The sequence below is a fragment of the Mustela lutreola genome, chromosome 2 (assembly GCF_030435805.1).
Source record: "Mustela lutreola isolate mMusLut2 chromosome 2, mMusLut2.pri, whole genome shotgun sequence".
Lineage (NCBI taxonomy): Eukaryota > Metazoa > Chordata > Mammalia > Carnivora > Mustelidae > Mustela > Mustela lutreola.
The window spans coordinates 179,070,570-179,093,996 of record NC_081291.1 but is presented as its reverse complement, the minus strand read 5'-3'; the positions used below and the strand labels follow the sequence as shown (position 1 = coordinate 179,093,996).

The 23,427-nt window shown below is 43.6% G+C and overlaps 2 protein-coding genes across 4 annotated transcripts in view; one reads left to right on the top strand and one right to left on the bottom strand.

The window, feature by feature from the left end:
• CRYBG3 (crystallin beta-gamma domain containing 3) overlaps positions 1 to 10,977 on the top strand; it is a 117,063-nt gene extending 106,086 nt beyond the window's left edge. For both annotated transcript variants that reach the window (XM_059164391.1, XM_059164392.1), the window contains 4 exons: positions 1,299 to 1,422; positions 7,003 to 7,161; positions 8,378 to 8,537; positions 9,284 to 10,977. In XM_059164391.1, coding sequence (XP_059020374.1) covers positions 1,299 to 1,422; positions 7,003 to 7,161; positions 8,378 to 8,537; positions 9,284 to 9,372 — 532 coding nt within the window. In that variant the 3' untranslated portion in view covers positions 9,373 to 10,977. The remainder of the gene's footprint in view (positions 1 to 1,298; positions 1,423 to 7,002; positions 7,162 to 8,377; positions 8,538 to 9,283) is intronic.
• The window catches only part of RIOX2 (ribosomal oxygenase 2), a 33,050-nt gene continuing 20,528 nt past the window's right edge, over positions 10,906 to 23,427 (bottom strand). For both annotated transcript variants that reach the window (XM_059164396.1, XM_059164395.1), the window contains exons 5-10: positions 18,960 to 19,063; positions 15,702 to 15,804; positions 15,109 to 15,280; positions 13,324 to 13,412; positions 11,985 to 12,071; positions 10,906 to 11,344 (exon numbers count right to left, since the gene is read on the bottom strand). In XM_059164396.1, the coding sequence (XP_059020379.1) occupies positions 11,186 to 11,344; positions 11,985 to 12,071; positions 13,324 to 13,412; positions 15,109 to 15,280; positions 15,702 to 15,804; positions 18,960 to 19,063 (714 nt within the window). In that variant the 3' untranslated portion in view covers positions 10,906 to 11,185. The remainder of the gene's footprint in view (positions 11,345 to 11,984; positions 12,072 to 13,323; positions 13,413 to 15,108; positions 15,281 to 15,701; positions 15,805 to 18,959; positions 19,064 to 23,427) is intronic.

Below are 23,427 nucleotides of genomic sequence, written 5' to 3'. Positions count from 1 at the left end.
TGTCGAACGGTTTTCTTAGGCTACAGATGGCTTAGAATATGACAGTGCACAGCCAGCTACCCTCAGTGACAAGTTTTGTTTTGTTTAATACTCATATTATTGCATATCTCTGATTTGTGATTATAATAACAGTCAAGATTTAATGCCTTTTGGTTGTGGAATTCGCTGAGATTAATATAGAGAGAGGTGCAATTTATAAAGTCTTGCCTAGGTTTTCTAACTGAAATTTCCCTGCCTATTTAAAAAGTCTACACAGCTGGGGAGATAGATAAGCATTTCTATGGTCACGCTGTCCTGACTCTGCTCCAGTCTGATGGCTTAGATTTGTGTAGGCGAGAAGGGGTAGAGGAAAGGTCATCTGTCCTATCATTCATCTGTGAAAAACCAGGCCAAGCCTGATCTTGACTGTGGGGGCAGGGTGCTCTGTCTGAACCAAGCAAGGTAGCCACCCTGTCTTCCACACGTAAGTTCCGAAAGCACTGTTTGTGGTCACCTGGAGTGGTGACCTGGAGTCCTGAGAATTTGCTTACTCCCCTTCGCTATTCAGCTTGATAACCACCTCCATCGGGCTCAGCACACTTTGTCTGGAAGGACCAGATGGCATTTTCGGTCTGTTGGCCCTCCCATCTCCCTCACGATTGTTCGGGCGCTGCTGTGGGGCAAATGCAGCTGGTGTCAGTCAGTAAAGGAATGGGCATGGCTGCATGCCCCAGAGGTTTCAAGACTCGTCTCAGGGCCATGCAGGCTTCTATGTGCTCTCACTTGGCCCAAGTGGAAGGCCCCAGGGGTACTGAGGATTTGCAAAAGCTCTTGGGTCTTGAAGCAAGACAGGGGATTTCTGTGGATCATATGAAGCTGTCCCTGGTGGCCTTGGGGCAATTATAGGAGGAGGTGTGTCTGAGTGGTCTCTGAAGCCCCCAGGAGGGGCCCTGGACGCAGCCAGGCGTGGGAGCAGGAACTAGTGCTGCGTAACTGGAAACAGTGAGAGGCTATGGTCTGTCTTTGAAGGTTGAAGAGTTATGAAAAAAGACAATATTAGCAAAAAAATTTTAGACCTGGTGGGAACCTTGTTTTAGCAGGTTAGAAACCAGAATCCTAGTTGGAATGCCAATCTTTTGAGCCCCCAGTGCAATGGGCTTTCACCTAGTCCTTCCTGCCTTTCCATTATACATTTTTTCCCTTAAAAATCTATAAGCCTAGAAGTTTTAAAGAATGAACCTTGTATAAAAGAAGGTATTTTTGACAAGGTTTTGCATTTTATTTTTAAGTACCCTAACTTTTTTCCTGCTCTCATATAGGTGGATAGCTTATGAAGGATCCAATTTCTTAGGAAGACAAATCTTACTTGAGCCTAATGAGATCCCCAACTGGACAGCATTCAGCGGATGGAAAACAATTGGTTCCCTCCGTCCTATGAAGCAGGTAAGGAGAAAAAAACACACACACACAAAAAACCCCGTAAGACCCAAAATAGCTTGATTTTTTTAGTAGAAATGTCATGAACCTTAGAAACTGAAACATTGATCATTTAGTTTGACGTTTATGTTACAGGGGCTCCAATTAGGATGAGGAATATTAGAGACATTAACCAGTTTGTTAAGTTGTATCTAAGGTCACTGTTGGATTTTAGCTTTGAGTCCAAAGTCTTATTGACCGTACTGACTTCTCACGGAAAAATGAGCAGCATAAACTCTGTGGGAAGCAAAGAAAACAATGAACTCTGAGTCTGCCCTAGTTCTACTTTCTAAGTATTGGAACTTTTTTCCTCTATTTACGTAAAACTCGGGATAAATCTTGGTATTTATGACACACCTACTGCTTGTTAGTCTTCTTTTCAAAATCTTCCTGTATCCTTTGGGATATGAGCTGACCTTCTCAATGTGCCTGTGTGCTATGGCCCCCTTGCTTCTCCAGCCTGTTCCCTCACTGGTCTCCTCCTCACTCAGATGGGGCCATGACACAGCCACCAATGTGCAGATTGCTTTCCTGCTCAGGTTCTTAAGGTGTGTCCTCTGTCCAGAAGTTTCTTCCCTCCTTCTTTGCCTGGCTAATTCTACTCATCTCTGTGTCCCATCTTCCAGGATGCCTCTTTCACCCTCTGTCCTAGTCTGAATTAGATCCTAAAAGACCTGGTTCTTTCTTTTCCTACAAAGATGAGGCATAAAGTCTGTAACCACATGGTTGTAGTTGGATGGGGCTTGTTCTTACTCTACCACACGCCCGGGAAGGCAGGGGCTGTGCATGTTTGGCTTGTAGTTCTACCCCTAGTATCTGGCACAGTGTCTGGCACATTGTAAGAGTTCAGGGGCTGTTTAATGAAGGAGTAAAGGTATAAATGGATGTTTGACATGAGGCTAAGAATTGTGGAAGATTTAAGGAATAGATATGATACTCTGCTTTACTGGAACTTTTACATGTTCGTTGGGTAAAACAAGTCCAACTCAAAATGGTACCATAAAATGCAAAACAGTGTATAGCCATCAAAAAGCTACAGGCAATGCCTGGTTTACAGAAAGGGAGTATGAGCATGTACAGAGTGGTGGAAGGTTTCACAGAAGGTGAGAAACCGAAGCCTGGCTGTTGGGTGCAGTGGTCTGTGGATACTCCATTTGAAGCCTAATTAGAAACATTTCTCACTTGATGTCAACAGCCCTTGAAGGTAGGAATTGTTATTCCCATTTTCCAGATGGGAAAATCAGGGTCAGAGAGGTAAAAGCAAATAGGCAAAAGACATCCAAATGTCAGAACCAGGACTTGAACCCAGATTTATCTTCTAAACTTTGTGTTGAGCAACTACACCCTACTTTCCTCCAAAACAAGATCAGTATTTGCAGAGTGGCACCATATACTGCAGGCCCCAAGCTGAGGGTAGCAGAGTGGATGTAAGTGCTGAGGCTCTGACGTGCACATTGGACATATTAAATGTTCAATAAATAGTAGCCAATAAACAATTAACCTAAGTGGTCTTTCTGCCCTCCTCTCTCTCTCTCACATGCACACACACGTGCACCATGCTCCTTCCCACCCCTCTCTGGTTCTGTTGGTTCAAATCCTAGCTCTGCCACTTGTAAGCAGTGTGAGTCTGTGTGAGGAATCCGGTTCCTCTAGTGGAACAGTGATCACACTGTGTACCTCTCAGTATTGCTTTGAACATTGAATAAGAAAAATGTATACAAATAGTCTGACACATCTGGCTTACATTATTACTGTGGTAACACACTTCTTTTGAAAGTTCATTATTCATTGTGTCCCTTGAGAGAATCAGAGATGCTCTTTTGAGGGTGCTAAGGTTTAGCAGGCTTTTCTGGCAGAGGCTATGGTGTGGGATTTCCTGACCCTCACGTATTGCTTACTCCTCACTCCTGTCACATGGGATGAGGGGTAATCACACTGAAAAGCCCTGGGGAAAAGCAAGGCAGAAGTGGGAATTCAGTTTAGCTTTTATCAACTATATAATAATGCCTAATACTATGTTGCTAGGAACTCTACAAGCCAAGCTGGATGCTGAGACGATTTTCCTCACTTCCGAAAGGTGGTTCCTTTTTTTTTTTTTTTTTTTTAATTTCTTTTCAGTGTTCCAGAATTCATTGTTTATGCACCACACCCAGTGCCCCATGCAATGTGTGCCCTCCATAATATCCACCACTAGGCTCACCCAGCCTCCCTCTCCCTCCCCTCCAAAACCTTCAGTTAGTTCCTCAGAGTCCACAGTCTCTCAGGGTTCGTCCCCAACTCCCTTCTCCTCTCCATCTTCCCAAGTCCTCCGTGATATTCCGTATGCTCCACAAATAAGCGAAACCATATGATAATTGATTCTCTCTGCTTGACTTATTTCACTCAGCATAATCTCTTCCAATCCCGTCCATGTTGATACAAAAGTTGGGTATTCATTCTTTCTGATGGAGGCATAATTCTCCATAGTATATATGGATAGTATCTTATTTATCCATTTGTCTTTTGAAGGGCATCTTGATTCTTTCCACAGTTTGGCGACCGTGGCCATTGCTGCTATGAACACTGGGTACAGATGGCCCTTCTTTTCACCACATCTGTATCTTTGGGGTAAATACCCAGTAGTGCAAGTGCAGGATCATAGGGAAGCTCTATTTTTAATTTCTTAAGGAATCTCCACACTGTTTTCCAAAGTGGCTGCACCAACTTGCATTCCCACCAACAGTATAAGAGGGTTCCCCTTTCTCCACATCCTCTCCAATACATGTTGTTTACTGTCGTGTTGATTTTGGCAATTCTAAGCGGTATAAGGTGGTATCTCAGTGTGGTTTTGATTTGAAACTCCCTGATGGCTAGTGATGATAAACATTTTTTCATGTGTCTGTTAGCCATTTGTATGTCTTCATTGGAGAAGTATCTGTTCATGTCTTCTGCCCATTTTTTGACATGATTATCTGTTTTGTGGTTCCTTGCTGGGGAAGGTTGTCTCTGGGATTGTTCAGGGTCCTGTGATAAAGGAGAGCTAGAAAAATAGCTTCTAAGTTTATGTAAAAGTTTTTTTGGCCATTAACATTGTGCTATTGCTCATTATGCTTTAGAAACCATCTGATTCATATTCTGGTTTAACATTTTATTTTAAAATAATATTGTTACAGGTTATTTTGCCTTTGCTTATTTAGGCCACAGCTTTAAGACCCAGCAAAGGAATTCTGGCCTTCTAAAAGGGTACTATGGGTCATTTTCTTTTTGGTAAGGCTGCTGGTACTGCTGTAGTTCATATTCTTGTTTGGAAATCAGTAATAATTAAAATGCGATCCTCTTTGAGTTTGGGAATTAGGGAGTCACTAAGGCACTTATAATGCAAACCAGTATTTTACAGTATAATTACAGAAGAGTCAGACTACAAGTGTGTAATAAGGGTAATTAGTACCTTACTTGAGTTAATTGATTAAAACTGTGATATTTGGTCCTAACATAATTGGAACTCTGTCCTCTGTGAAGGTCACACCTGTTTTCTTCTACATATAAGGTAAGGAAACTAATAAAGATGTACTGAAGCCTCAAGAAATTAATAATTGCAGTGGGAGACTTACTGAATTATATACATGTACTATCAGTCACAGATATTTAAGTACATTACTGTTGCATTATGAATGTGGAAGTAGTGCTTTGAAAACATTTAAAACATTTTGCCTAGTAGAGGTCTTTCTTTACCTGCTTTAAATTACCAGATAAAAATTTGTCCCAGAAGGATGCCTGGGTGGCTCAGTTGGTTAGGCAGCTGCCTTTGGCTCGGGTCATGATCCCAGTGTCCAGGGATCAAGTCCCACATCAGGCTCCTTGCTCAGCAGGGAGCCTACTTCTCCCTCTGCCTCTGCCTGCCATTCTGTTTGTCTGTGCTCACTCTCTCTCCCTCTCTCTGACAAATAAATAAAATCTTAAAAAAAAAAAAATTGTCCCAGAGTGTCTATTTCCATAGAAATAAGGAAAAAATTCACATAGCAGCAGTGCACCAAAATTCAACTGGCTTCCTGTTGATCTAAGGTTTAGAGTGTAGAATATGGTGGGCTTACCATGTTACATTATTGCATTTCCCTAACACATTTCTCAGAATGAAAGTGCTTCCTTAGTAAATAGTTTATTTAGCAAAGTTCCCCTAGGATGCCAACATATGACCCAAGGTGGGGATGTTGAATATCCTATCTTTTAATTCATCAAGACTGGAAGCTTAAGGCCAAAAGAATGGTTTCTGGGGAGTTTCCATCCTGTGTGATGTCCTTTCATTATCTGACTTCATTCACACTGCCACCTTTGGACTTGGTCTCTTATTCCCTGTGTCTGAGGGTAACTAGTATATTTGAGCCAACTTTATTTAGAGCATCCTGCTTAAGAGGGATGGTTTTGGTGCAGGCTGACCCAGCTTCTCCACATCTGTGGTAACTTTGTAAAATTCAGATCATAATTGGACTGTGTGTGTGTGTGTGTGTCTGTTTTGGGGTGCTGAAACCCGGGAATAATTGGATTTTCTTTTTTTTTTTTTTTTAAAGATTTTTTATTTATTTATTTGACAGAGAGAGATCACAAGTAGGCAGAGAGGCAGGCAGAGAGAGAGAGGAGGAAACAGGCTCCCTGCTGAACAGAGAGCCCGATGCGGGACTCGATCCCAGGACCCTGAGATCATGACCTGAGCCGAAGGCAGCGGCTTAACCCACTGAGCCACCCAGGCGCCCATAATTGGATTTTCTTAAAGGGTTCTTCTGGTTATTAACTTAGATAATACAATGGCCCAGAAAGCATTTAGCATACTGCTTGACATACACTAAGCTCTCAATAAATATTAACTATTATCCTTAGAGGCAAGTCCTAGATTTAATATTTTATTGGAAAACTTTGGGTATATATTCCAGGCCCAGGGGATAAAGTTCTTTGTTACCCAATTTTTGAATACCTACATAGTGATTAAACATGCATGGTCTCTTCCCTTGAATTAGTGTAAAGGTCCACAAAGTATAAAGGCAAAGAAACATTACCACAGCTGCCCAGGCCCTCAGCTTCACCTGGGTTTTTCAAGACCTCCCAGAGCAGGCATTTGGCACTTAACCATAGCTCAAATGGTATGTGTGATTACTGCAGCATTGGCTAGGTTGTTGTGAGAGCCTTGCAGGGCTGTACCTTGCCTTCCTGCTCGGGGTCCTCTGCCTCCCCCAGCATAGCTAGGACACAGTGGTTCCTGAATGAAACTCAGCAAGTCCAGAACGCCGCACCACCCCTTGCCATGTGGCATTCAGTAGATGAAGCTATTACCTTTTCCTCTTCCAGAAGGGCATTTTTCAAAAAAGTAGAATAGAGATTATTGTACAACTTAACCTACGTGTTCAGTGGTCTAAGGCCTATCAACAGAAAAATACCAATTCACACTTACTGGCTAAAGGGAGAAGGAGTGAAAGTGTGTAAACTAGATCCCCTTACTCCTTGCTGCTAAGCTTGCCTTCTATGAAACCTGATTTCCAGGTTAACAAGTCCTTCTAAATGGCTGTTTCTCCATCCTAGCCTGCAGTGTACATCAGGATAAAGAACCGGGCCCAGGATGAGTATCTGACAGTCACTGGCAATATTGCTGACACAAGGGCCACCTCCGTGTGCGTTTCTCCCTACAGCGGGAAGACAACTCAGATCTGGCACTACTGCCGAGGACTCTTTAAATCCAAGGTAAGCAGGCACCCTGCGGACTCTGCACCCCATCTTTTGGCCTTCGATTTTTTTTTGGGGGGGGGGGCCAGAATCTTGCCTAATCAAATGGCATTATAAAATAATGCAACTTCCTAGAAACACTGTTGCATGATTATATCAATACTGCCATGTAAGGGTACCTGGGTGGCTCAGTCTTTAAGAGTCTGCCTTCATCTCAGTTCATGATTCCAGGGTCCTGAGATCAAGGCTCACGTCAGGCTCCCTGCTCTGGCGGGAAGCCTGCTTCTCCCTCTCTTACTCCCCCTGCTTGTGTTCCCTCTCTCACTGCATCTCTCTCTGTCAAATAAATAAATAAAATTAAAAAAAAAAAAAAAACCTGCCATATTACTAAAGCTTTTAACTGAGAATGTTAGAAAATTCATCTAGAAAATTCAATTTCTGTTTCAAAGTAAAAACTAAGGTTATCACATATTATGGCTCTGCCTAAATGACGCTTTAAAACCAGTGACAACTAACTGGATCCAACAGGCCATTGTGCTCTTTCTTGTGACACATTCCTTTCTCTGTGGTCCAGATAAAGTCAGCTGTTTGTGATTCTAAACATCTTGAAACTTTCAGTTTCACACTACCTAGTGAAGTAGTAGTATAGAAGTTACTAAAATGCTTAGAAAATAAAGTTTACATTTCTTTATGACGCCTCCATTACATCTGATGTTCTGGGGAAGAGAACACCAATGGACTTTCTCCTTTTGTCTCATCAACACAAATGAAAAGCACTTCAAAGCAATTATTATATGCTATCTGGCACATCATCCAATGCTTTTATATGAAAACCACACTCAGGGATGGCTGCATGGCTCAGTTAGGCATCTGACTCTTGATTTCAGCTCAGGTCTTGAACTCAGGGTTGTGAGTTTAAGCCCCATTGGGTGTGGAGCCTGCTTAAAAAAAAAAGAGAAACCAAGGTCCACCTGATACATTTATGCTAACAGAGACTTAATATTTAATTGTAATTCAGCAAACCTTCATTTACCATCTGTTGCCAGATGCACCTCTACTTCCGTGGGTTTGTGTCTGTACCATCTCCTTCCTGTAGCCCTAAAGACAACTTAAGCAGTTGGTGAAATTGTAACTATGCTGGATAGTCTTCTCTTTTAGATCAGAGCATGTAAAGGGACCCAGTTCACTTGACTGGAGCTAACACAGTACCACCAATCTTCTTCCTAACCTTTAGGCCAGTGACACATGCCTTGATGTGATTGGAGGCCGGGACACCCCCGGGGCTAAAGTGGCTCTGTGGACCGAACACGGACAGTTCCGGCAAAAGTGGAGGCTAAACAGAAATGGCACCATCAGCTCCTATCTCAGCGATCAACTTGTCCTGGATATTAAAGGTGGGCCTTTGAAGAAACCCAAAATTTTGTGCCCCTGGGTAGAATTTTAAATTCCAAAACTCCTCCTCCTGGGTAAAAGAAATCCTGATGCACAAAATAAATACTAATTCATTTCTACTTACTCTGGAAAAAAGATACGCTATTTTAACAAACAAAACAATCAGTGACTTGGATCAAGCAGGAAAAGCCTAAGGACAAAATCTGAGGTTTTGTTCATTAGGACAGTTGTAAAATTCTCATTTGGTACATGATCTTTGAGAACAATTCTAAAATTAAAGCTTCATCAGCCACAAAATGTCTCATTTCTTAGAAATCTCTTTTTGCCATGAATTGCTGTAGTCCTTAAAAGCCCTTACTTAAAATTGATGGTAGGTATCATTTAAACTTGGTTTGGAATTGAGCAAGGTCTGGGCTGTTGCTTTAATTGGCTTAGTCACAGCCACTGTCCTTGTGGAAACAGAAACAGTGCCTGACATTCAGGGCGAGCTCTGCTCTCTCCATGCACTTTGCTCCAGCATTGCATTGTTGGGCACACGGCTTTGCAGGTAACGGTTTTACCTCTTAGTTTTTCAATTTGAATCATACTATGGTTTGATTTGAGGTTAATCATAGCTAAGCTTATTTAAACTCAGCTTCCCACTTCAGGCTGCTTTGGAAATGAAGTCTTAATCCACCACACAGTGGGCTGAATACTGTTGAGCTTCTGTGTGAACAAATAATCTTTTCTTTTGGAATTCCCATTTTAGGAGGAAATTATTATGACAAGACTCATGTAATTGTAAATCAACCCCTGGAGGGAGAAGAAACACAGAAATGGGACATTGAAATATTGTGAGAATCTGCACCATCTCTAGAAAGAACAAAGAAGGAATCTCACATCCCTCAGAAAGGAATTTACTTATCCTCATGGTCCTACATCACTAAGCAGAATGATGTTTTCTTCCAGCTTCTAAGACCATTGCTCTTAACCATGGAAACACTCAAGTATTCTTACCAGTTGTGTAGTGTCCTATGAAAAGCATGTTCTGATTTCTGTGAAAGGTGCTAGTCCTGCTTGGTCTCCAGTGTGTGATGAGCAAGTTCCCTCAAGTGTGTGTTTTCTCACCTACCTACCAGACACAAGTCCTATTCCTGACTGTCATTGTAGGACACTGGTGACTGTCAGCCTGTATTAGTTATTAATATCCTAGGAGATGGTATGTGAGTGCTAATAAGCACAGGGAAACCAATTCCTTTAGGTCAAGTCATCCTTTTGCAAGAAGATGAATTTTTTTTAGCAATGCCTAAAAACATATTTATTAATAAAGCTTCCTATTAAGCTGCTGTATTAGATAAGCCTTAAAGGTTCTTCTCTACTGAGGCTTTTATAACTGAAGCACCGTTAAGTATTCGTACTTGTAACTGACCCCAGGGAAGGACCTCAGCTTTGTTCAGGAAAAAGGTTTGAATACTGGTATATTTTCTATGGCCAAACTAAAATAGCACAAATAAGTTGTGACCATCCTTGCTCTCTTTAGTAATAGACGCCCTTCGGGTGACAAGACTAACCAGTGGTCACCTGTCCTGGTGCTGAGACCTCACCCTAGATTTTGCCTCATCCTGCCCTCAAGGAGTTGTTTAGTCCCATTGTTCTTTGTCTGCCTGAAGTAGTAAAGGGAAATTCCAAAATGTTTAAATTAAAGCCAAGCAGTATTTGAGCCTTGACTATACCATTTTACTTAATGGCTGAAAATTCAGTTTTTCGTTTCCATTTTTAAGCAAAATCAGGTAGGATATCAAGTAATCATTACCACCTTTAAAAATTATACAGTTCTTAAGTTTAAAACCAACTCAGGAGGGAAAAATACTTAAGTTGAGACAACTGTTCCCTTTGTCCCAAACTTTTACCAAAAAGCAGAAAACTGCTCTATTTTTATATAGAAAGATTAAATACTCCAGTGATATTTTTAAATATCAGCCTATGAGCACTTTAGAATGTAAAATAACAGTGAATTGTTTAAATGCAAAGACCCACTATTTTGAGCATTTTTTATAGAGACTTGGTCTTTCCATGTAAATACTGAATATTTTTCCTTCACTCTCAGGCTTTGTCATCTTTGAAGCAGCATCTATAAAATTCACATATGCCCACAGATGTGAGTCCTTTCATTAGTGTGACAGTATTTAATAAAACTTATGTTATCAGGGTAACTTTATTTTAATGGGGGGGAGGGGTTGTGTATACATGAAGGTATGTATATTTTCATTGTATAAAACCAATTTAAAATTTTTCTTTGTGTTAATTGTTTAAAAGATTTTTGTAGGGCCAATGAGGCTCTTTAAAGAAGTTGTTTCTTCCAAAGAACAACGACAAAGCCAGGTAACGACCTTTAACTTTCAATGATACATTTATTGGAGTTGTGCCTTTTCTACCACACTGGAATAAATGAGTTTGCCAGAAGTATGGTTTTATTACTGAGACACCTTTTTTTTGTATGCCTAACTCCCTGAAATAGGTACGGCTCATGTTATTAGAAACACAGGTGAGGAAAATCGTTGTAAGACCAGGTCAGTCCCAGTCGACTGACTCAAAGCACCACATCAATCATTGCTCTTCTTTGCACATGTGTGTATCTGTGAGACGGTACACCCTGGATTCTGGGAAGGCACTAGACTACCTGGATTAGGCATTCTGTCCAGAGGGATACCACCAGGTTTTCCTTTTCCTCATCTGTGGTAAGTTTCAGGTCCTTGACACAAATAGCTGAGTGGTCCCAAATTTGCTTCAGTGCATCCATATGTGATAAAGGGAAGCGAAGTCCATGGGACTGAAAAACAATAAACTAGTCAGATGAAAAATATTAAAGTGGTATTTTCATAAAAACTTGTACAGTTCTCAGCATTTTTGGTACCCTTACAACTAGACAATGTATAGAATTTGCCACATAAAAACTCAGACTTCACAAAAGGTCTCTGAGTTTATATCCTAAGAAATTAGTCATTTAAAATGCTTCATATTTATATTACACATTTCCTATCAGGCTACCGGGTCCCAGCTTATATCTTTTTTTTTTTTAATATTTTATTTATTTATTTGACAGGTAGAGATCACAAGTAGGAAGCGAGGCAGGCAGAGAGAAAGGAGGAAGCAGGCTCCCCGCTGAGCAGAGGGCCAGATATGGGGCTCGATCCCATGACCCTGGGATCATGACCTGAGCTGAAAGCAGAGGCTTTAACCCACTGAGCCACCCAGGTGCCCCCCAGCTTATATCTTTTAAAGATGGTATATGTGTATGTATATCACAGAACTGTCTGACTTAATCATCCCTTGCAAGGGCTCTGTCAATTGAGTGAAACATTAAGCCCACACTGCAGTCACAAGAAAGCACATCCCCCATAAATTAAAGGTAACACATTCTTCCCAGCCATCACCAAATCACAGGAAAGACATTTTAGGTTGGAACAGACCTCTGTTTCCTCATTTCCCATCATGTGTGTCTCTCTCCTATTCTTCAAGGAATGATAGATGTAAACCATCTTTTTCTGAGTTTCATCCTTAAATAAAAGGTAAGAGTTGTCAACAACACAGTATGGAGGAGGTCAACCCAAGGAGGGTTCTCCAAAACAAAATTCAACACCAAGAATCTTTTTGGCACAAAGTTAGAATATATATATATATACACACAAACTATATACCTCAGATTACTATTTGTATATAGCAAATAGGCAGTGGTCCTTTTTTAAGATGAAACAGTATGGCTTAATGAAAAAGCAACCACTTACATATCAGCTTATCAATGAAACATTCAAGTTTCATTTAATCCAGCCAACACCTTTTTTATATCCATATATGATATTCCCAGTTATAAGCTGGCAATTTATGAACACCACAGAATGAATGCTACCTCTTCAGAAGGGGATCTATAAAAACTTCCAATTACTGTAGACTCCCGTCCATCCATCTTACACAGCGACCAGAACCTCAGTCCTTGTCACCTCTTAGATAAGCGTTACTAGGACTTTTTTTTTTAAGAATACAAGAGAGTTTTGAGGTTTTCTATATATACTATAAACCAGTCCTGTCCAGGTGTGACCCTGATGGCTGTGACAGTCTGGTTATGCACACATCTAGCTCCCTCACTCCCAGCCCCTCCAGTCACTCCTGGAGTACCTCCCAAGATGGCTGGCCAAGAGGAAGAAGGTGAAGCCATAGCTCGAGGTCCTTAGGATTATGGAGGGAGCTTTAGTAATAAACACGGAAGCTGTAACCCAGATCAAGTGAAGCCCAGGAATTTATTATTTCTGAAAGTTTTCCAATTGAGTCTAGGATCAGTATGCCAGTTTTAGGAACCATGGGGCTAGGTGGCAAGGTTATGGATATAAATTTCCTTCTCCATGTCTAGAAGATAGAACATCAACAAAATCGTACAAAATGACAGACTGGGCAAGGTACAGGATGGGAGAGTGCGTGAGGGAGGTGCGTGAACAAGGAAGGTCTGCAGTTGTCTGAGCAAGTGCAGTGTGGCCTGAACCAGAAGGCAGAGACCAGGCAGCCAACACTGCATGGGGGAAATGAAGGCGGGATCTGTGGGCATGCGGGCCCACCACCAATGCCCAATAGGCAGGCATCCTTGGCATAGTGAGATCTGGGTACCCTCTGATGGAAAGTGAGGGCACTACTTTAGGAGGACAGACGGCTGCCAAGCGGGTCTGAAAAGGCAGGGGCCGTCTGTTAGTTTGATAACCTGAGGTCTGTGATGGAAATGTCCTGGGAGGAGAGAAGACCTCCTCCCCTCTGGATACTCACAGACTGATCCTGATCCGGCCCTACTGTGAGGATGGTGTGGTCTTTGAACTGCAATCTCACTGTGCTGTCCAACCTTGGTAACTGTCCACCTAGAAAACCCAGAGGAGGAAAGCCAGCCTTCACTAGAAAACCCAGGCTCAAATTTATGTGCAGTGAATCCAACTGTGGGGTACCCTCCAACTCTAGTATTGGCTTACCCCATATTTATAATGATACTGAAGTACAGTTTACAACCTTACGGAGCTCATTCTTACAGATCTAAACCAGGCCACAGAAGCAGAGTAGCTGTACCTTCTGCACCCTACACTGGCTTCCCCAGGTTCCAGCCTCCGTCTGCCATTTGCTCTGTGTGTCAAGCCCAGCAGTACAACAAATGAGTCCATACCACACCACCTCACCAAGGACTAGTTGTGTAATCCTAGAAACTTAACCCATCCATGGAGGTCAAGCACTGTGTTATGAAAGCCACCTAATTAAGCTCACAGAAAAAAAAGTCTTTTCCAAGTTGGATTTAACTTCATACAAAAGTTACCCACTAAAAAGAGACCAGACTTATGGGGTCATCTGGTTGAAGAAGGAGTCTTGAGGGAACATAGTGTTACAGACTCTAGTGGCTAAGATAAGAGTTCTGGTAAGATACTCTGTGCTATAAGCTGATACTCATAAAACTTTTACTAAAGATTAAAATACACATGTTGGTAAAAATCTACTTTGAACAGGTACAAAAACACATCCTAAACTTCCCCGAAAGATGAAATTATAAAGTGGAATCAATTATTATAAAATTATAAAGTGGAATCAATGTTAAAGGTGACCTTACAGATTTTCTTATTTTAGTGGGTCTCAACCATGAGAAAGGAAACTTTTATAAACCTTAGTAAAAATAATCATCTCAACTCTACAGAGAAGGAGAAAAGCAGCAGGAGAGCTGGCCTGGCACTCACAGCCCTGTCTCAGTGTTCACCTGCTGAACACAGACCATTCCACAGAACACCAACATTCAACAAGGCTACTCTGAAAGGGCGAAACAAAAGCAAGACCAGTCCAACATCATGTCCGAACTCCGGCGGAAGCAAGCTGATCTCCTCCCTTACTAGCTGCCACCTCAGCCTCATTTCATCCCTCCTGCCTACACAAGAGCAAACAGACTCCTTATTTTCTGACAGCGTCCATCCAAGAACAAAGCCCTGCTTTCTCAACCCTCCTGAAAAATCACCTAACTCAAGCTATAAATATAAATCCCTCCAAAAATCTTACACTGAGATGCCCCACAATTCCCAGCAGTGTGTGGTCTTCCCTGTTGTAACAAGTCCTAAATCCGTCTGTCCCACTGCAGGAGTGTTGTACTGATGGCCTGCTATCACCACCTATCCAGAAGGGTTAGGTCATTTGCAGCCTAAACTGGTCACAAAATAGTCACTTGGAACTCTGGGAATGTGAGTGACAACCTTGGGTATTCTTACATTTCACCCATCTTTGAGATAATCTTGCTGGGATTATTTTAGTGTTCAAGTTCTTAAAGCTTCCTGAAGATGGTGAATACCAGAGTGCCCATAAATACACATATTTCTCACCCACAATCACAGGGCTCTTTCTCCCCATCACGCTGGGATGCAGGTTCTTTACAAAAAGACTTGTGAGATGCAGGATCCCTAAAGCAACAGCATGTCTCATCCAAACATAACATGCTAAAGATAGATCTAGGTCCACCTTAATTCTAAAATGCTGCTCACTTTCCACCTGTCCAAAGAGGAGCCCATCCAGGAAAGCCTTGAAATACCGCACCTGGTGTTGAAAGCTCCGCTGGGTCTCCCATGTGGTAAGGGGGGAGTCTGTTCATAACAAAATCCTTCTTCATGTCAGCTGAAAGCAGCTCTTTGGTGCCCTCCAGCCGGTCGGCAAGAGTCCTCAGAAAGCCACTTAACCTTCTCCTCGCAACAGCCGTGGCGTCCACCTGCTGGAAGGAGAAGTGAGTCCTGGCCCGACCTCCAGCAGGGCTTCCCGCGCATGTCCTGGTCTCCAGAGCAGCCCTTGGAGCAGCACCAGCCAGCACAGCCAGTGGGGCTCCTGCACAGGTCTCACTCCTGTGGACTGAAGCTAGGGCTCTCCCTGTCACGGGACTCAGATTCAGCCACTCCCTCAGCCAGCGTTCCCACACTGCCCTCTAGCGCCCCCGCGCAGTCTACACAACAGTCTCAGCCCTTCAGCTCCCACATAACGCGCACAGCGCGACGGTCTCTGCAAACCATACATCGACGCAGGAGATGAGCTTGACTCCAGTGGGAAGAAGGATCCTGGAGTCCAGAGGAGGCAGGCCACAGCGTTTGCTGGCCTGGGCTGCCACTGCCCACCCACCGACCCAAGTCTTTACTCCTTACCAGGAGCAGCTGCCGGGGTATGCCAGCCCGGAACTCCAGATCTTCCTTGGCAGTGTCGAATACAAGCCCCGAAATGGTGTCCAAAAGGAAATCTCCCCACGAACTGCAACACGCACCCAGAAAGAAAACAGTGAACACCCACGGAATCTACATAAAACACTGATTACTAGTAAATCCCAAAGCTACAAACTACATTCTGACTCCCCAGGCACAGTGAGTTCCATTAATTAGACATTACACAGCACAAAAAAACTTGAAGGCCTTCATCAATCACACTGCTTCTCCCCCTCCCCTTTCCCAGACACTCATGTGGAAAGTTAGAAGGTGGGAAGCTAGGCTTTAATTCACGACTTCTCTCTTAAAAGATACCACACAATCCTATACAGGTGTAAGTAGGAAGTTCAAGGGCCCAATTTATTTTTAATGTTTTCAGTTGTAACACAAATGTCTTTGAGAGGAGCTCTGTAGGAAATTTTTAACAATCATAGGACCTAAAATATAGTTTATGTTAAAAAAAATTCCAAAAGAAATACATTTAAGGTAACAGCAAAATCCCTGGACTGTTACACATTATCTGAACTGTAAGACGTTACATTTTCCTTTTTCCCTTATAAAAGAGGGGCACTCTTCCTCAGTGAAATACCCAACATCAATTAATTTCAAAACAGTCAATATGCAACTTGTTAAACTCTAGCAGGGCTAGAAGGGTAGAATCCGGTGGCCAAAAATAACATCTAGGGATGAGCATCAGTGTTCAATCACCTGAATTTGCCTGGGCCATTTACGGTTGGCGCACTCCTAAATGTGTGCCACTGCAGAGACACTCTGTGGGGTTGCTCTCTTTAAATATTTCTAGCTGTTTAAAATCTTCCCTCAGTATCACCAGATTTCAAATAGCTGGCTATGCACAAAAATGGGAATTCACAGTATGACTTTTGCTTCTCACTCAGTAAGCAAAATTAACACTTTTATGCTTCCTTCCAAAAAAGTGTCAGAAGACAAAAGTCACATCAGTGACACTTTCCCTAAGATGTCTACCATTTGGTGTCCTCACACTCTGCAACTTAATGTTACACCCAGCCTCACATCTGACTGAATGAGCTGCCTCCTGGAGATCTTTTACCAGCACAAAAAGAAGCTCTTCTTTCACAGGGTCCTAGGTGAAATGGTGCGACAGTTGCTCGTGAAGAGGGGTCACTGCAGTTAAACTGAGCTCTGTGCTCTTGTTAAGAGTCAGAATGGATCTTGGGCCAAAATTTGAGATTAATATCTCTTGAGGGGTTCACTTTGGCAAAACAGACAAATTAATCTGCTGCTGTCCCAGATCTCAGACACTCCCAGCAACTGACCCTTGAGAGGGTTTAAGGAAAGGCCCCAATCCTCACCGTGCCAGTGTCAGGGGACCAGGCCCACGGCACAGGGACAGCTCTGGGGAGCAATGGTTCCTGAGTTCTAGTTTGTCCCATTCTAGCTCCAGCACCACTGATAAAGGCACAGGTCAGCGTCTGACCTGAGACTCCTCAATTATGGTGCCTGTCCACCTCCCCCGCTGACCAGAGAAGGCACGTGTGGGGCCCAGGGGCAGCCCACCAGATCTTTGCTCTTAGGATTGGAAAACAGTTTAGCAGAAGTAGAAGCTTTTAGATTCAGGGAGATAAAGGAGGTCAGATAAGTAAGGGATGACGGCTTATGGAGGAGTCCATGGTATGAGTGAACAGGAGATGAGGAAGGAAAACAAGCGCATGAAAAGCCACTGACTAGAAAACTAGTTGGAGGCATCAAGTGAATGCAAAAGACAGAGAATCCCAGATGGGGGAGTAGCTCAGTCACATTAACGGCAGGACACCAGAAGCTACACAGATACCTACAGGGCCAAACTGGCTGCTAAGGCCCGAGCTGCTTGACACCCACTGTGAACTCCTGGTTCCAGCCTCCCTGGGGCTGGCCCCTCTCCGGTTCTTACGATCCCACTCCCCCAATTTTTCCTGCTCTTCTTGAGCCTGCTGCGATGACCTTCTGTTCCTGGCTATGCCTAGTGACAGTGAGAAGAGCATGTTTCATAAAGGAAGCATAACACAAGCTTTGGCCTACTGTGGGCAGGGACTACACTAACTATAGGCCAGGCTCCAGCTAGTTGCTTTGGTCAGCCTCGTAAACACATGGGTTCATGTCACCCAGAAAAGCCAGATGAGGAAGAAGTCATGCTCACTTGTTTTGCAAGTCATGGCTCTGAAGGTAGGAGGGGGCCTGCTGTCCACTGGGACGGGGATGCCTCTCCTCCCCTGACCATCTGACCCACCTCTGCTTTCTCATCCTTGAAGACTCACTCAGCCTCGGTGTCATTTCTGAAGCCTTCCCTGTGCTCCTCAGGAGTCTCCTCTGCACACCCATGACGGAGTTATCCCACTGCTAACTATTTCCCAGTCCGTGTCCCCTCTCACCACCACTTCCAGAGCGCAAGCTCTTTCCAAGCGCCTTCCGTCCCAGGCCGCATTCCCAGCAACTGCACAGGGTCTGGTGCCTGCAAGCCGCAGGGCGGCGACGACTGGCAGGTGCGAGGAAGGCGGCGGCTGGCCGGAAACAGCTCACAGGGAGGCTGCTGCCGCCCAGGTCCTGTGAGGCGGCACTCACCGAAATGGAACACGGTTTTAATTAGAACTATGTTCAGCACATGTGCTTTTAGGTCTCACTGTTCCAGACTTCCTTTCCTACTCAATTTCATGAACTTTATAAAAAGTGGAACCCTTAAAAGAGATCTGGAGGTTTCAGTGAATACAGACTTTCTGTGTGGGGTGATGAAAATGTTTTGAAAACAGTGGTGATGGTTGCACAACAGTGTGAATATAATTAATGTCACCAAATTGTACAGTTAAAAATGTTTAAAGTGGCATATTCTATGTTATAAATATTTAACTGCAATAAGAAAATGTTAGAGAGGCCACAAGCCCAGCCTGGCTTCACTAACACAGCACCACAGCTCTGGTTCTTTCTTCCCGAACTCTGGGAGCCTCATGGGGCAACATCCAATGTTCTATACAGTTAGGCTCAGGATGTTCCCAGGAGGAATCCCAGATGGACCTGCAGCATGGGCAGGACTCTATAAAGGAACTGGAAGTTAGCAAGGGAGCCTGAAGGAAACCCCTGAGGTTGGATAAACAGGACAGCAGTGGCCAACCTCCTCATTCCCTTTTGCATGTGGCTGCCATGGGCCACAACTTGAGCCTCCCTGGGATGGACGGCTGGGAGGAGAGAGTTTACTTGTGCTGGTAGGTGCTGATGGTCACGTGAGTGGAGTGGGCCAGCCCTGGAGGAGTGTCCGCCTGATGAATGGTCCCTCTGGGAAAGTACAGGAAATCACCTGGCTGAAGGAAATTAAAAAAAAGAGAGAGAGAGAAGGGAGTTAGTAAGGAGAGTGTCTTTTCAATCCTCCATGTCTTAAAGAGACAAAAATAGGCTCTGGGTTTCAGTCTTCCATTCTAGAAACCTACTTTGTGATTCCTGAGGTGGTCTGTGTGCTGGGCTCCTGGGGTCCCAATAGTCTAGCTTCATCATGCCTATGAGCCTGTCACTGTGAACCCCAAACCTGGAGAGGGTTTCAGTATCCACTTTGTTTACTCACAAGCTAAGAGCAGGTACATTGAAACTGTCCTGCCCCAATCCAGGGATCAAGCAGGTGACACGGTGGGAAGCCTGCACCCTCCCCTGTCTCTACCCTTCAAGTGGTGAACAGTAGGAGCCTTAGAGTCAAACAAACATTGCCATTTACAGGCTAGTGACCCCAAGAAATTACTGAACCCCCCTAAGCCTCAGCTCCTTCACCTGTAAAACAGAGGCACTGGCCCAACAATCACAGACATATTTTCAGGATTAAAGGAGATGCCATTTCCAGACTTCCTGGAGCCATAACGGCAGGAGGTTGTTCTGTAATTACTCTACCTGCCACCGCCACCCCCCCACCATTAAGTTGGTGAGCTCTTCTAGGCATGGTCAAGGTCCTTTATGTATTCCCCAGAGCCTAAGCCACCAAAGCATCAGGTATACAACAGAGGCTCAATGAATGTTTAACCCTTCACTTGAACCTAAAAACTAGATGTGAGGGAAGATTAGTCACTCTCTAGGGCAGGTGAACTTCTACTCTGTCCCAGGTCTCGCCCAAGCCAGGGGCAGAAGTATCCTTCCTAAATCACTCCAGAGGCTATACCCTCACTAATCCCACCTGGATAAAAAAAAAAAAAAAACCCAAAACTGCCACAACAGGAAGCAGTCAGCTCACTGATGAGGAGTATGGGCCCTGCAGAGGCAGCTCAAGATACAGCAAATTTAAACAAAAACAAAACAAAACAAAACAAAACTTTTCTTAATGTTAAGATTTTCCTTAAAGCAAGAAATAATACACAATGAAACATATTCGCGAGCGCTATCTTGGTGGCTCACGCACCCTGAATGACACCAAGCTGACAGGGAAATTACTCCTTCAAACAAATGCTTTACTCACAATTACACCTATCACTCACTGACTGTCTCTGCACCACCCCTCTAAATGGGACCTTCATTTGTGCATTTATTCATACCACAAACATCTGATTAACTAATCCCCACCCTCTTCCCATGACAGGCACCATGCTAGGCACTGGGGATAGAGCGGTAAACAAAACCAGGCCTGCCTTTTGGTAGTTCATTCAAGACAAAGAGCAAACATGAGGAGAAGGAAGAGTCAACGGATACCATAAAAACATTCTAGTGGAGCAAGGCAGATAGAGCAGTAAATAAATAAGGTCCAGTGGTGGTAAATGCAGTGAAAATGAAAGAAGCAAAAGGAGAGGAATGAAGCAAACGGGAGTGGGGGGGGAGAGGCAGGGTGTGCCTGGGGTAATGGGTGCCATTTTTATTCAGGATGGGCACGGATACCTCACTCTGCTACAATGGCATTTCAGTTGAGACTTTAGGAAATGAGCAAGCCAGCATGGGACTACCTGGGCAGAAAAGATTCCAGAGAGAGGGAAGAGCAGCACAAAGGTCCTGAGGTTGAAAATGTGCTTGGCACGTTTGAAAAGCACTGGTCAACGTGGTAGGAGAGTAGTGAGGGTGGAAATGATGGCAGATGAAGTGAGAAGGCAGCAGAGGGGCCAGATGACAGGGCATTCTGGGCTGTTTTAAGGATTTCGGCTTTTATTCTAGATTTAAAAGAAAGGGCAAAGGGTTCAATGGCTCTCAAAAGTAGGTCTGGGCAAAGGGTTCAATGGAACTGGAAAGGATCATATGGTTGCTACGTCAGAAAAGTCTACAATGGGGATACCAAATAGGAGGCTTTTGTATAGATCCACATCCAAGGGTTTTATCCTGAACAAGCAGGAAAATGGAGAGCCAGTTACAGGAAAGGAGGCTAGGGAGAGGATGGGAAATGGGAATTTGCTTTGCAGAATATTAAACTGGCAATACCTTTTACCTTTTTAGTGAATATATTAAGTAGGTAGCTGGATATAAGTCTAGAGTTTAGATATGTAGGCTAGAGACAGAACATAGCACAGAAAATATGACAGTCTAGAGGGAATTTAAAACCATGGGAGTAGGTATGGATTGAGGAAAGAGGTCCAGGAAATAAGCCCTGGCACCCTAACATTCAGAGACACAAAGACTGAGGGCAAAAGAGCAAAGAGACTGAGAATGAAACATATTCGTGAGCGCTTACAACCTACAAGGTAACTATTATGATCTCCTTTTCAAAAAAGGAGAAACTAAGACTGAGAAAAGAGAATGAAGAAGAACAGCCAGTAGGTGGGCAAGAGAAGAGAGGGTGGGATCCCGGAGCCCAGTGAAGAAGGCAGGAATGACCCACTGTGTCCAGCAAGGCTGACAGGGGGCTGCTGGATGCAGACTCGGAGGTAAGCACTGTTCTGGTCTTGACGACATGGAGGCCCCCAGTAACCTTGGGGAGAATGGTTCTGGAGGAATGGAGGAAAGCCTGGTGGGAGAAGTGCCCAAGAGCACGAGAGAAGACCAGGAATGGTGACAGGGTCCCTACTGTCTATGTCCTAACCCCGGGCACCTATAAATATTTAGGGCACACGGACAAGGCCAATGAAGGCTGCTGGCAGGGAAATTATTCCAGATTATCCAGGCAGGTACTTAAAAGTGGAAGAGGGTACAGCAAGAGAGAACCAGAGATGGCAGTGGGAAAAAGGCTGGCTTTGCAGATGGAGGAGGGGCCATGAGCCAAGGAATGCAGGCGGCCTCTGGAAGCTGGAAAAAGCATGGAAATGAATTTTCCCCTAGAGCCCCTGGAAGGAATCAGTCCTGCCAACACATGATTTCAGCCAAGTGAAACCAAATCCCTTTTGTACTGCTGAATTGCACAACTATAAGTTAATAAATCTGTGTTGTTTTAAGCCACTGAATTTGTGAGAATTTGTGGGAATTTGATAAGCAGCAATAAATATGTTGACATAGAGCCATCTCTTCCAAGGAATTTCATTACAAAGAGGCACTGAAACATATTTTTTAATTCTTACAACCTACAAGGTAACTATTATGATCTCCTTTTCAAAAAAGGAGAAACTAAGACTGAGATAAATAAGATGCCCAAGAACACACAGCTCTTAAGTAACAGCAGCTGAATTCAAACCTAGGTGTGTCAGATCCCCAAACCAGAGTGGTGTTTCCATTGTAGGAGGGGTCTTCATCCTGAGACCCTGGGTTTGGTGACCCTCACTGTGGCCTTCATGCCCTCCCCACCCAGAGTGACTCAGCTTCTCTGTTTCATACACGGGGCATTTACACAAGATTTCATTTGAAGAGCATCACTGATTTAAACCCCATATGTATACAGACATGCAACTTGAATAAAAACCCATGGTACACAATGCTTGTTTCTCCTCCCAGGGACTTGGGGCTGCTCTTAATGAACTGAAACAGGATGGGTATGATTAATGGGCATCACCACACCTCCTCCCAGTCTCCCACCACTGCCTCCCAGAACCCACACCATCTATATCTGAAGACCACTAGGAAGACCAACCTTCTTGGGCATAGCAAGTAGCCAGTCATCAGGCTAGGTAACTCAGCGCTGGCCTTAGACACCATGGACAGCTTAGTCTATGGCCTAAAAATAATCAACCAAGAGCCTATTAAACATGCTTCACCAAGAGAGAGGGTTGGTGAACTCTTTCTGTAAAGGGCTCCAGTAAATAGTTGTGGTTTGCAGGTCACGTGATCTCCATGGCAACCAGCCAACCCTGCAGGTGCGTTGTGAATGCAGCCCTAGATGGCAAATAAGAAAGGGATATGGCTGTGTTCCAGTAAACTTGATTTTCGAAAAAAAGGCAACAGGGCATATTTTTGGCCCATGGGCCATCGTTTGCTGACTGCTGACCAAGAACTTAAAAAAAAAAAAGTTACCTTTAATTGTATTTATTCAAATCTCCTGTACTATAAACACACATCTACAAAAGGAGATTATTTCTCCCAGTCACAGGCAAACAGGAAAAGCTTTTGAAATCAAGGAAGGACCATAAATCATTGAGTAATAACTAATTACAAGTTCAAGTCACAAGAAATGCAACAATAATAACTATATGCAAGTCTATCAGGTTGGTAGAATTTTTGGAATGATTTGAGCTGTTTTATCTTAATTCAACATAAAGTTGAGTCCAGAGAGTCTAGTGTACTATTAGGAGGAAAGTGGGTCATGCTAGAATTTCACCAACAAAAAAAACTAAGGGGTTCCTGG